This window comes from Erithacus rubecula (assembly GCF_903797595.1).
Source record: "Erithacus rubecula genome assembly, chromosome: 14".
Lineage (NCBI taxonomy): Eukaryota > Metazoa > Chordata > Aves > Passeriformes > Muscicapidae > Erithacus > Erithacus rubecula.
The window spans coordinates 9,880,120-9,892,182 of NC_136666.1; the positions used below are offsets into that span (position 1 = coordinate 9,880,120).

Consider the following 12,063-nt stretch of genomic DNA (forward strand, 5'->3'; position numbering starts at 1 on the left):
TTAATTGAAAGTTTATTTTTTTGTCCTTGTATTTGTAATGCAAAGCCTTGAACTGTGAGCTGATTTACAAAGGATCAGTTGATCAGTTGCATTACTTAGTGTGAAAGCAAGTGCAGTGTGAGCCAAACCAAGGTTTTTAGAGGAGTATGATACCATTCATATACTCCACCTGGAGGGGCACAGAATGTCTGAATTCCTGGACACTTCTGTACACTTGATGAGTGTGAACTCACGGGACCCTCTCCCCCTTCCACCTTCCAGAGGACCTTGTCACTTCAGGGGAAAAGGGATTTTATTGTCCGGGGATAACACAGATGGTGATAACATCGTTCTACAGCTCCCCTTCAGCATCTGTTCCGTTCTGGGGGTGGTGACCTGCACCTCAATCTTCCCCTTAAGTTTAGGAGGGCATGGACAGCACCCCCAGCTTCCCCTCAATTTAGGGGAGGGATTGACAACACCCCAACCATTCCCCACAGCTTTGGAGGTGATGGACATCACCTCAACATCCTCCATCAATTTAAGGGTGATAAAGAGCACCCCAACGCTCCTGTTCAGTGCCAGAGGTGATGGATAGCACCCCAATCTTCTCACTCAATTTAAGGGTGACACAGAGCACCCAGCGCTCCCGCTCGGTGCCGGAGCTCACGGATAGCACCCCAACCTCGCTCTCAATTTAAGGGTGACACAGAGCACCCAGCGCTCCCGCTCGGTGCCGGAGCTCATGGATAGCACCCCAAACTCCCCCTCAATTTAAGGGTGACACAGAGCACCCAGCGCTCCCGCTCGGTGCCGGAGCTCACGGACCGTCGCCATTCCCGCTGGTTTTGGGGCGCTGGGCCGCGCCCAGCACAGCCCCGCGCGCGCGCTCCGCCGCCTGCCCCTGGCTCAGCGCCGTTCGCGCCCCGGGGCCGCGGGTTCGAGCCCCGAGGGGGGCGGCCGGCCAGGGCCGTGCCGGGGGCCGCTCCCGCCGGTTCTTGCGGGGGGGTCCCGGCCGGGCAGCGGCGACCGCGGGCCCAGCGCACATGTGCGGCCGCCCGGCACATGCTCACTGAGCGCGGCGCATGAGCAGAGGCGGCGCGGGGCCATCGGACATCTTGGGCCGCCCCGCTCGGAGCGGGCAGCGCCGCCGGTCCCGGGGCGGGAGCAGCCGCCGCCCCCGCGCCGCCCGGCCCGCCCGCCCTGGCGCCGGCCGCCTGCCCCTCCCGCGCCTCCCCCGGGCTGCTCTGAGCATCCCTCCGCCCCTCTTGCATTTGTCTTAATTCTTCTCAGAGACAAGATGGCAACGCCGGCGGCGGTAAACCCTCCCGGTGAGTAGCTGCCGTCTCGCCCCAAGTGGCCCCGCCACACAACACGCCCCCGCCGCCGGCTCCCCCCGCCCGGCCCGGCGCGGCCCCTCAGCCCCGGGGCGCTCCCGCCGCTCCTCCCCGCGGGGCCGCGGCCGGGCAGAGCCGGGCCAGCGGAGCCGGGAGCCGCTGGGGGTTCCTGGGGACACGCCGCCCCTCGGGATCGGCGCAGCCCTGCAGGAGTGAACAGTTGTGCATAAGCATTCGCGGCGCAGGGCGGCAGAGCGGCGGGCCGGGCGCTGCGCCCAGCCTGCCCCTGTCCCTGTCCCTGCCCTCGTCAGCTTCAGTGTCGGCTGGACAGCCACAGCACGGTGCTGAAACCCACCAGGGCACCCCGGCAGGTGCTCTGTGTTTGCTTTCTTTCCGAAGGATGCAGTAAATGTTTGCTGTTAGTACTAGAGATATTGACAAAAGAAACTTACATTTTCCCATTTGATTTTTACCGTGAGGGAAGGCATTCCCCGACCTTTCGTTATGTGTCTGTGAGATGTACCATCTATTTTGTTCAGTGCGTAATGGAATAAAGTGAGTTTGGATGAAAGGACAGAGTAGTATTTTGGGTCAACTTGGTGTGGATCAACAAGTATCTGACACTAAAAATCATTGGGACAACAGATCTTGCACTGGACTCAGTACTAAGGAAGAGTATTGCTATTAAAGGTCAATTCCAGTTTTACTTGTTTTAACATGTGCTTGTATTGTGTCCTTTTTTTCTAGTGTCAGGTTGAGTTCTGACAATTAAAGACTTGCTTGAGTAAATGCCAACTAATGTTTAAAGCTTGTTCATTAGATTAAATCCTGCTGTAGCTGGTAGTGTAGTTGTCATGCTGAAAGTAAATATTATGATATAAACAATGAATTTGGTTCAGTAAGTGCCAGTACAGTAAGCAGAAACTGATATTTGTCAGTCAGATTAGGTTTTAATATCAGAATTCTACATATTAAATGAAAATCAGTATTTAAAGGAAGGTTATGAAATTAATACCAGTTAGTTTTCGAAGTACCATGTTGTGCAACATAACAGAGTTTCACTGTGTGCTCTCACAGCTACAATCAGTTTTGCAGACAGAGGAGGATACAAACAAAAACTTTTTGACATGGGTTCATTTGCCATTCTCCCAACTACACCCTGAAGGAGCAGCCCTGTCTGCTGAGAGGTCAGTGCTGAAACTGCAGAGCTCAGTGCCCTTTTCACACCAACCTTTCCACTTTCTGTAGCCACCTGCCTGTGGCTGAGCCCATGAAAGATGTGCTTGCAGCAGGTACAGTATTCATGGACTGCTCCTGACTCTGAGCAGGGCTTCTCCATTGTTTGCTGTGACCATTTGTGAATTGAGAGTGTAACGTGATTATTGAGGAAACAAAAAAAAAAAAAAAAAGGAAAGATGAGCCAAGGGTGTTGTCTGTGTGCATCTCTGTGCATGTGGCACAGTGAAAGTTGACTTGCAGTGTGATCCTCAAACTCTGAACACAGATTGCCAGTCCATGGGAAGGATAAGGAAACGTGTTGGTTTCCTGCAGTGAACCAAGATCACCTTGTGCAAGGCTGAGGTTACAGAGCATCATTCCTCTCCTGCCTGGGCAGCTGGAGCAGATCTGAGCTCAAAGACAAACTCACTGCCTGTTAATGATCCTCCCACGTTGTCTGTGCCTGAGTGTTGTTGCCAGACACCGGGGCCAAGTCAAAGTGGGGAGCTGTGAGAGAAAGAGACCCTTGATCTGTAGCACAGTGCTGCCTTTGCTCTACCATGGACAGCAGAAGATACAGCTGTGTGAAATACCTGGACTTGTACTGTGTCTTTTTAAAATCATAAATTGTTGCTGTTCTTTTTTGCAGTGTGACTGCAAAGCAATGTAGAGAAACAGTCAAATTCTGTAACAAAATTATTTTAATCCCATTGTTTTCTCTTGAGGCCAGATCCTCAGCTGGAGTAATGTGAAAGTAGCCCTATTAGTATTGGTGAAGTTCTGCCACCTTGCACCAGTTGACTTTCTGATCTGCCATGTTACGGGAGCACAATAGAGGATTAACTTGTTAAGCATCTTTAATGATGATTAGAAATTACAATATGATTAAATTTTTATTAAGCAATTGTCTGGGGTTCTAATAACAGTTGGTAATTTAGGCAGGACATTAACTTGCAGCTACCACAATACAAATACATGTGGTTTTACTCATATTCTAGATAGTGGAATGGGGATTAGGGAGAGAGAAAAACTGGATTTTCTCTAATCATGTGAAGGTTTTCAGTGTGTGATCTCCTGCTACAGAACCATGCACTGCTCTGTGGCAGCATCTTCTCTCTTAGAGGCAGATTTTTCCTTTTTCCCACTGTTCTTTTCTTAATGGAGAGCTTCAGTTAGGGGGGTTCATAGGAGTGGGAGCAGTTTGCATCCTTTCCTGTCTGAGGCTCACAGGAGCTGCAGCATCAGGGGCAGAATCTGTGGTGGGAGTAAGGCTGCCTCTCTGGGCTTCCTGGGCTGTTAGATATGCACTGATAGTTGTTTTTGGTGAAGGTGTGTGTGCACATCTGCAGCTGGACATGCCCCTGGCAGAGCTAAGGGCTGTGTGGGATGAGCTGCACGGGTCTGGTTGGGAGAACTTTGTTGGTTTCTCGTACTCTGGATGACGAACTGAAGTGCGAAACAATACAGGTGTGTGGGAAGCTCATCTGCATTGGCACAAAGCATCATAGTTAATTTATTTCCTCTTGAAATAAGATTGGCATATGAAATGGGATTTAAGAACAAAAAAACTGTGGGGGTGTAACAAGCATTTCGTAAATTACTGCTTGCGGCAAAGTAACTTAGTGCCATGTCTGTTTTACATGTATTATTTTTGGCAGGCAAACTTTGCCCGTAACTGTTGCTTTGGGTTCAGATTTTACTTAAGTTGAGTGCAATACATGAAGTAGTGACTCTCCTATTAACCAGGGTGGAATGAAAATATAAGACTCTTCATGAGTTTAGGAATTTTTTTTTTTCCTGAGACATCACCTGGTTTTGGGTGATAAGTTCCAGTCTGGCTCAGTCTGATGGGGGAGCAGCAATTTTCTGCTGTGGTCAGGTGATGAGAAATAAACTGAAAGGCATCCTTTCAGTTCTTCCCGGTGAGGCACCCTGAATGGAAGGTAGTACACACAGCTGTATTGCCAAAATGCCACAAACTCATAAGTCAAGTCAAGAGAAATAATGAGATTTTGGAGTTTGTCTAGAGTTACTTTAGAGGGAAGGTGCATTTTTGGCTATGTTTTACGATTTTATTAATCCTTAGGGTTGTATTTTTATATTTAATTGGGAAAAAAAAAAGTAACTGAATTGTTCATGTAATCCCTAAAGCTCCTTTTCATTATTTCTTTTTGAGCAGAAAGCCCCAAATACAAAGGTATGGAGAACATCCTCAAAGGGACATCTACTAGAAATGTGTAGAGAGAGATGTGATGTGAGAGAAGGATTTGCTGGGGCTTAGAACATTACTGCTGCAACCACAGCAGCTCACAAGGAGTTCTTTCAGCCCATGGCTAATCCAAAATATTAAAAAACAGCGTTTTAAACTAGAGATTATTAAATAAGCTCTCTTTACATTCAGTTTGTAATGAGTTAACAGTAAATTTTCTGTCATATTTGTGAAGGCTTGTAAGCCCTGCATCTGTACTCTTGGTTTGGGTAAGTGCATTGGGTTCTGGCAGGTGGTTTTGGTTTTTATGTTTTGTTTGACTTGGGAGTTTAGTGGAGTTAAATCATTCTTCTATTTGAACTAGAACTATTCTGGGAACCAAGTAATTTGTTACCCAGTCCTGCATTTGGGATGAAATTACCAAGATATTAAGTGCTGTGGAAGACTTTTGATGCTGCCCAGTTCATATTCCCAAAAGGACCTGGCTTTCTGACAATCTGGCCATTCTTTTCTTTAGATTTCAAACAGCTTTGAAATTGATGATTAAAAAAAAGAATCTACTTCAGTATTTTAGATTTCAAAATTGTTCAACTCAAAGCCTAAAAGTTGTGTTTTATTGCTGCTGCTCTGCCCTTCATTACAATACAGACTATCCAGTAAACTAAAAAATCAATTTAACAGCATCCTGGAGAGTAAGTGGAGTGTTGTAGTGATGGAGGTTATAATGAGCTCTGATGTTTCTGGTATGCAAAAAAGTAGTCATCATTCTAAGATAAAGTTTTAAAAAAAAAGGTTTCAAAATTAGAACACTCATTAGCTAATGGGAGGTTTACATTGCAGATCTTTTTCTTCCTGTGTTTTTATAGCTCTTGTACTGCAGAATTGGTCCTTAATTCAGTCCAACTGGTATGAGATATCAATGCCTCTTCAATTGTTCTGTGATAATGTTTTGTCCTTCAGGACTGTGTACTGAGCAGTAACTGGCATTGAAGAAATGCCATTATTTTATCTTTCTAATACATAAGTATAGGCCATACATAAGATTTCATCTCTTCTACCTCAAAATAATTATTAAAAATTTGTATATGTAGCTTATGGTTAGTTCCATTTTTTTTTAATAGAATAATGTTTCCACATTCCTCAAATAAAAATGTGAAACAAAAGAGATATTGCTGATTTCTGTAATATCATATGGTGTTGCATATTTCTTAGCAGCAAGGAAAATTGCAATAGAGATTAGGTAAAAAAGAAAAAAAATAGCCTTTTCAAAATAGTCAAGGCAAAATAACCCTGTTGATGTAGTGATTATTGTTATTAAGAGGACAGAAATGGGGCTGTCATTATGAAGATGTATTCAGAGATTATGCTTAAATGGTTGTGAAGATCAGATATGTGTGTCGTTCAGAGTAATTTTGGGGGGCTTACTGCTTCATAACTGACAAGCAAGAATGGAAAATGTGTTAATTCAGTGCTACCTGCAGAAATTACAATGTTATTAAAATTTGCAGTAGAAAAGAGAAAGAGGGGTCTTGAGTTTAAGAGATGGGAATTTCGGTCGCGGCTCCTGCTGTAGATCTCTGGCAGATTTTCCAGTCTGTCTCTAGCAGAGTGTCTTTGGCTGGCCAGCAGCGTTTGGAGATGGGTGAATCAGCTCAGGATGAGCTGCTCTGTCTCCAGCTCTGGGGGGAGCAGAGATGCTCCCCTGGGTGCAGAATTGTGCAGGTACCAACCCCGGCTGCTTCTCTGACTGAACGGGTGTGCTCAATAAAGGCTCTGTGGAAAAGAAATCTGCAAAGTCAGAGGTGCTCCTTCACCATTCTGTAACATATTTCATGCAAAGTATTGCACTTGCTGGACGACACAGGCAAAAATGTGACATTCCAGAGATCGTGGGTGGGTGCTTGCTCTAGAAACCATTGGTACAGTTTACTTCTTGCTAACAGTGTTTTCTTTGTTCAGCTCTAAAGCATTTCCTGTCACCCCATCTGTATCAATCATTCTGTCAAGTGAGGAAAAGAAACATTTTATCAGGCTGCATTTGTACATTTTATTTGCCTTCTGATTATAACCCAAGTAAGATAGATGCAAAGGAAAAAAACTTCAGAAGAATAATCCTTCATCATCTTCCATTGTTTCAAATAAAAATCCACATGAAAATTAATAGATGGAATAAACCCCCATGGACCATGCGCTTTCTGCCTGTTCCGGGAAGAATTACTTTGTCACAAAATGTTACAGGATTTTGGCAAGATCTGGCCTTTAATGTGCAGAAATTGCATGGTTTAAAAATGCGGGATGAAATGGAGAGTGACAATTTTTTTAGCGAGAGCTGATTCAGAGTTTATTTTGGATAGTCAAAATTTCAAATGGATCTCAGTTTTATTGTTGGCATGGATTAGTGGCCGTAGTCATGCGATGTGTAATGAATTAGAAGCTGTTTTCAAGATAGATGTAATTTCCTTTTTTTTGTACCCAAAGCACGCTGGTCTTCCTTGAACGAAGCCATCTGCACAGGGAGAAAGAGAAATCCTTTCTTTTGGATACTCTACATATTGATGAATGTTTTTAAACTTTCTGCTTCCTCTCTCTTTTTTGTCAGCGTTTGTTTCCATTTTTGCTTATCTTTGGTATTTCTGTCCTGTGGTTTCAACCCTGCTTTTCACACTTAGGCGTCTCTACCTTTCCCACAACTCCTGGAACTACTGTATTTTCACTGTGCTGAGCTTTGTATTGACTTCTCAGTGTTGTTGAAATGTAAATGAATCCTGGCATTGTGCTGGTGCTACTCCCAAGTCTTTCAACAGCTTGTAGATTCAGATTCCATTCTGTAGGGAGCATCTGAAGTCCCCCTTAGAGAAAAGTGGCATTTTTTCTGTTCCAACTAGCAACTGTGCTGCCTTCCCTGCAGCCCAGCAGGTACTGTGAGGTGTAATCAGCTGGGTCAAATTAGGAGCCTCTATTAGCTTGCATCTGCCCTGGATGTGTGTTGTTGTTTTGTTCAAGGACAGCTCATAGTATTAATTTCAAATTCTTAGATCTGGGCTGCTGCAGGTTTTTCTCATCTAAATGTCAACTGCATGTGACAAGTAGAATAATATAAAATAATTGTAATTTTTTCTCTAATCAAGCAAAAGGGGTGTTGAATTGTTTAATTACTGGCTTTGCCAGCATGCAGATGGAAAGGCTTTTCAGGTAAGTTGCTCATACAAAATGCCTAAAATGGATAGTAATTAACAACTGGCTCTTCATTGGTATGTTAATTATGCTGCCATTTGTCCTGGTGCCTGTCGTTCTTTAAATGTTCAGTTATACTGAACTGAAGCGTTCATTTCCTGGCAAACACAGAATGTATCAGAACAGTTTGACTCTCAGATATATGCAAATATTTTATGGGAAGAGACATGCCAGTAAATCACTGAGCTGCAAAGAACAAAAACACTGCATATTTGTATTCCTCAGAGGTAAAAGCAAAACCTGTTTCTGAGGAACCTGCGGGCCTAATTTTGAAAAATGGTCTCTAATACTTTCCCAGTACTAAGCCAGAACACAATTCCATGCAATTTTAGGAACTTGTTACTGCTGGCTGTTTCTATTAGTGAAGGTAGGTGGACACCCAGGTGCTGTTAAATGCCTTTGAAATGCATATATTTTAAAACTGTGTTGCTTGTAATACCTGGATGGAAAATTCAAACTGAACTAGAAATGCTTTTAGAACTTGGGACAGAGCTGATTATTTTGAATGCAAGAAGGGTTAAAGTAACTTATGAATAGACCACAGCAGTAGTCTCAGATTTTATTCCATTTACTGTTAGATTCTTTAGGTAACAGAGTTTGTTGCCTGTTTTCTGGACTATGCTTTGCAGACTGCATCCCCAGTCTCCACATACTATTGCAGTAAATAAAAACAGGCTGGTATATCTGCAAGTCATCCAGTAGTGTCCTGAAGAGGGCCAGGGTATTAAAGTTGTGTGGCAAGTTTGCTGTGAGCAGCATATGAGTATGAGGCTGGTATTTTAATGTGCTGAGCCTCTGCCCCATGGAAAGTGGTTAATCAGCCCAGCACACAGTGACCTTCACATGTGGCAGAAGTCAGCCCCTGAAATGAGGTGCTGATTGTAACAGAGCTGTGGGAAGTGCATTATAGCCACAAAATTAGCTGTTAAAAGGCACTAACTACTGTGTGTCACTGCCCTCTGCATCATGTTTCATCCTATCATGGACAAAAAATTGTATTGCTGTTAGTGCTGCCAGGCTATGGCTGGGCTGGATTTCCATTGTGTTGTGTTCAGTGAAGTTATTTGCAAAGTTCCTAGCTCAGTTTTGGGCCCAGCTTTAAACACTTGAAGGAGTGATACCTACAAGAGCTTAGTTTGAAGTGATGAATTCTTGTGTTCCCAGTCACTGAGAGGTGGCTCATTTAGCATCAGTCCATGCAGGCTGCCCTGTGAGAGTTTGGGAAAAGAGTCTGTTGACTTCTCCTGTGAGTCATATTCATAATATATGGGACAGCAATGTTTTCCTTGGATTTCATTTATTCTTTTTTAAAGCATCTTTAAGAGATGGCCCTCTGCACATAGACATTTCACCCTGAAAATATTTTCCACTTTCTGTAATAAATAGTGGTTTGACCAGTAAAAAACAAGGCTGTATAATTAAAATTTCATTTTATTGTAACTAGATTTTCAGTGTAAGGGTATAATGCCAAATTATTGGAGCTATGTCAGGATTTCAGTGCTTTGGAGATAAGAGTTCCTCTGCTAAGTTTTTTATGTTTTCATCTGAAATTGGCAATATTTCTGGTTTAAGGGGAAAAAAAAGAAAAAGCAAATATATTTGGTGTGCAATAAACTTTGTGGGAATAGCAGTTGCAGTGTATTTTTGTTAACAGTAAAGGTTTGAAATATGCATTTTCATTGTTGAAATTAAAGTAAATGAACCATCACAAAGAAAAGTATAGGAGCATTTTCAAACTCTCTTATGAGGACTGGAAAATAAGAATACTTTCTAGCTGCATCTCCAGCAAAAAGGACAGTGGACTGCTGAAATTAAGAAGGTCTTAAGTGAACATAACAATCTTCCCCAAATGCCAAGTGTTGAGGCTTACAGAATCCAAATTTCCCAGTTTTCTGAAACAAGTTCTTAAAAATTTTTAATATCTCTGTGGATTCTCTGCTATCTGTGGATTAGGGTTGGTCCAAGTGAAACGATTTCTCTGAAACTATTTCTCTCACTAAGAGCAAAACCTTTTGGATCAGACTAAATGGACCCCCTACCAAAAATAGCCCATTACAGACACTTTAAAATTAAGTATAAAATTTCCATTATGGATACTTACAGAATAAGACAGCAGTGGGGAATTTTCTTGCTTCTTTGTTGTTGATGATCGCTGTGAAGTACTTGAGTGTGTATGAATCTTTGGGCTCCTTGTAGTTTATTCATATTTGAGACTTGCTTCTTGAATGATCACAGATGTTGAGTTGTTTTTCTTCTAAATAAGACCTGAATGTTCCTAGACTTCCTGTACTTTCTGATCTGTTTCTGATACACTCAATGAACATGTGCCTTTCTGTGATGTATTTGTCTTTTACTTAAATATATCTTGATACTTTTTCACTCTTCAGACGAGCTAACATTATACATTTCCAAACTGATTCCTGACTCAGGACTTAATCATATTTTGTTTTAGTGGTGTCCTCCTCCTGCTTCAGAACTCTTTGGTTGTGATCTGTAAATGGGACTGAGGCTTATAATGGTCATTAATGTTTTAGGGGAAGCTGCCAGTCTCAACATCTTTGCTCTCCAGAGTGTTCCCTTTTGTCACCTGTGTTTCTCCCTCCAATTGCCATGCATGTTTTTAAAAAAGGAGGCGTGTAAATATGTAAATAATGTTTGAGGTTAGGCAGCTGTAGGATGGTGCTGTGAAGTGAAATCTTCGTGCTGGTGTACAATAGCTGAATTAAAAGGTGTGTGGTTTTACTTGTCGGCATTTTGGTTGAGTACTATCAGCTGGAGATGTGTGAGTGGGTGGAAAGAACAGTAACGTGGAGTTCATGCTGGATTATGTTTTGTTGGAGGAAAGCTATTCATTAGTCTCATAGCTGGCACATGCCTCTTTATTCCTTCTCTAAGGTGGTATCTGACGACTTTGATGAAAAGGTTGATATGACATTCAGGAATTGGTTCTGCCTCATCTACTGATGTGCAAAAGCCTTTCTGCCCTTGGCAGAGCTGAGTGAGACACAGGCAGCATGCCAACCCTCACTTTGCTCTAGGAAGGGCAGGAATGTGGTAAATGGTTCAGGGTTTGAGGAGCCTTGGCTCCACATCTGAGTGTTCATGTGGGGGTTAGTGATGGTGTATCCAAGTTCTGCTCCAGGGTTCATTGTGTCTCCACCTACGCCCCTCTCTTGGCTTTTCAGGATGGTCCCAAGGACAAAACACTCTTTCATCATTGCTAAATTTAAAATGAATGTGCTAATGATGAATAAGAATTTCAGAGACTGGTCAGTTGTCACTGTGCAGGAAAATTCCTGGCTGCACATTCCTCCTGTATCACTGGCTGAGTGCCTCATGTCTGAGAATCAGCCCAGGCAAGAAGGCAGGCTTGTGGTACAGGCACTGGACAGGGTTCAAATTTACTGCAGGCTTTCTACTGAATCACTGACAAATAACATACACATGCCACAATTAAGTCGTCTGACTTTTGTTTTCATTTATCTTACCATCAGTTTTCAAGTCCTGTTTATAAGACTGTGTAATTTGAGATGTTTTCTTCTTATGTGTCAGTTGTAAAAGTGGCATATTTGTAAGGTGCCTATGCATCGTTGTGATGTATTAATTGACAATGTTTTATTAATAGACTTTTATTTCAGCCATGTTTATGTTGGATTAGCAAAAAAATTTTCCTCCCTTTGGGAAGAAACAGAGAGAGCAAAGGAAAATATACAGCTTCTTTCTCTCTGGAAACAGCAGTTATTATTTATTCTAGGCACATGAATAACCATTAATTTTTATTTTCTTTACAGAGTAGGTAGGATATTTGGATAATGTGCTTTTTAACTGTCTTGGCAGAATATACACATGATAGTTATTTCAGTGCTGAACTAGCAACAATCCACCTGCCTTTGAAGTATTAATATAGATTTTACAACTTATATCTTGTTGTCTTATGGTGCTTTTGACACTTAAATTTGCCTTTGAAAATGCATTAGTTTATTCTCATCCAGTTACAGTTATATTAAGATTGAGAGCAAAATATACATTGCTTCATACACCAAGGAGATGATCAAGCTATATGAAAAATACAGTTGCACTGAGTGA

The 12,063-nt window shown here is 42.7% G+C and overlaps 1 protein-coding gene across 3 annotated transcripts in view; it reads left to right on the forward strand.

The window, feature by feature from the left end:
- The first annotated feature begins 1,083 nt into the window (after positions 1 to 1,083).
- The window catches only part of ARNT2 (aryl hydrocarbon receptor nuclear translocator 2), a 95,153-nt gene continuing 84,173 nt past the window's right edge, over positions 1,084 to 12,063 (forward strand). Inside the window, exon 1 of one of the 3 annotated variants that reach the window (XM_079317539.1) lies at positions 1,084 to 1,310. In XM_079317539.1, coding sequence (XP_079173665.1) covers positions 1,280 to 1,310 — 31 coding nt within the window. In that variant the 5' untranslated portion in view covers positions 1,084 to 1,279. The remainder of the gene's footprint in view (positions 1,311 to 12,063) is intronic. The other 2 variants (XM_079317537.1, XM_079317536.1) reach the window with 2 other exon arrangements.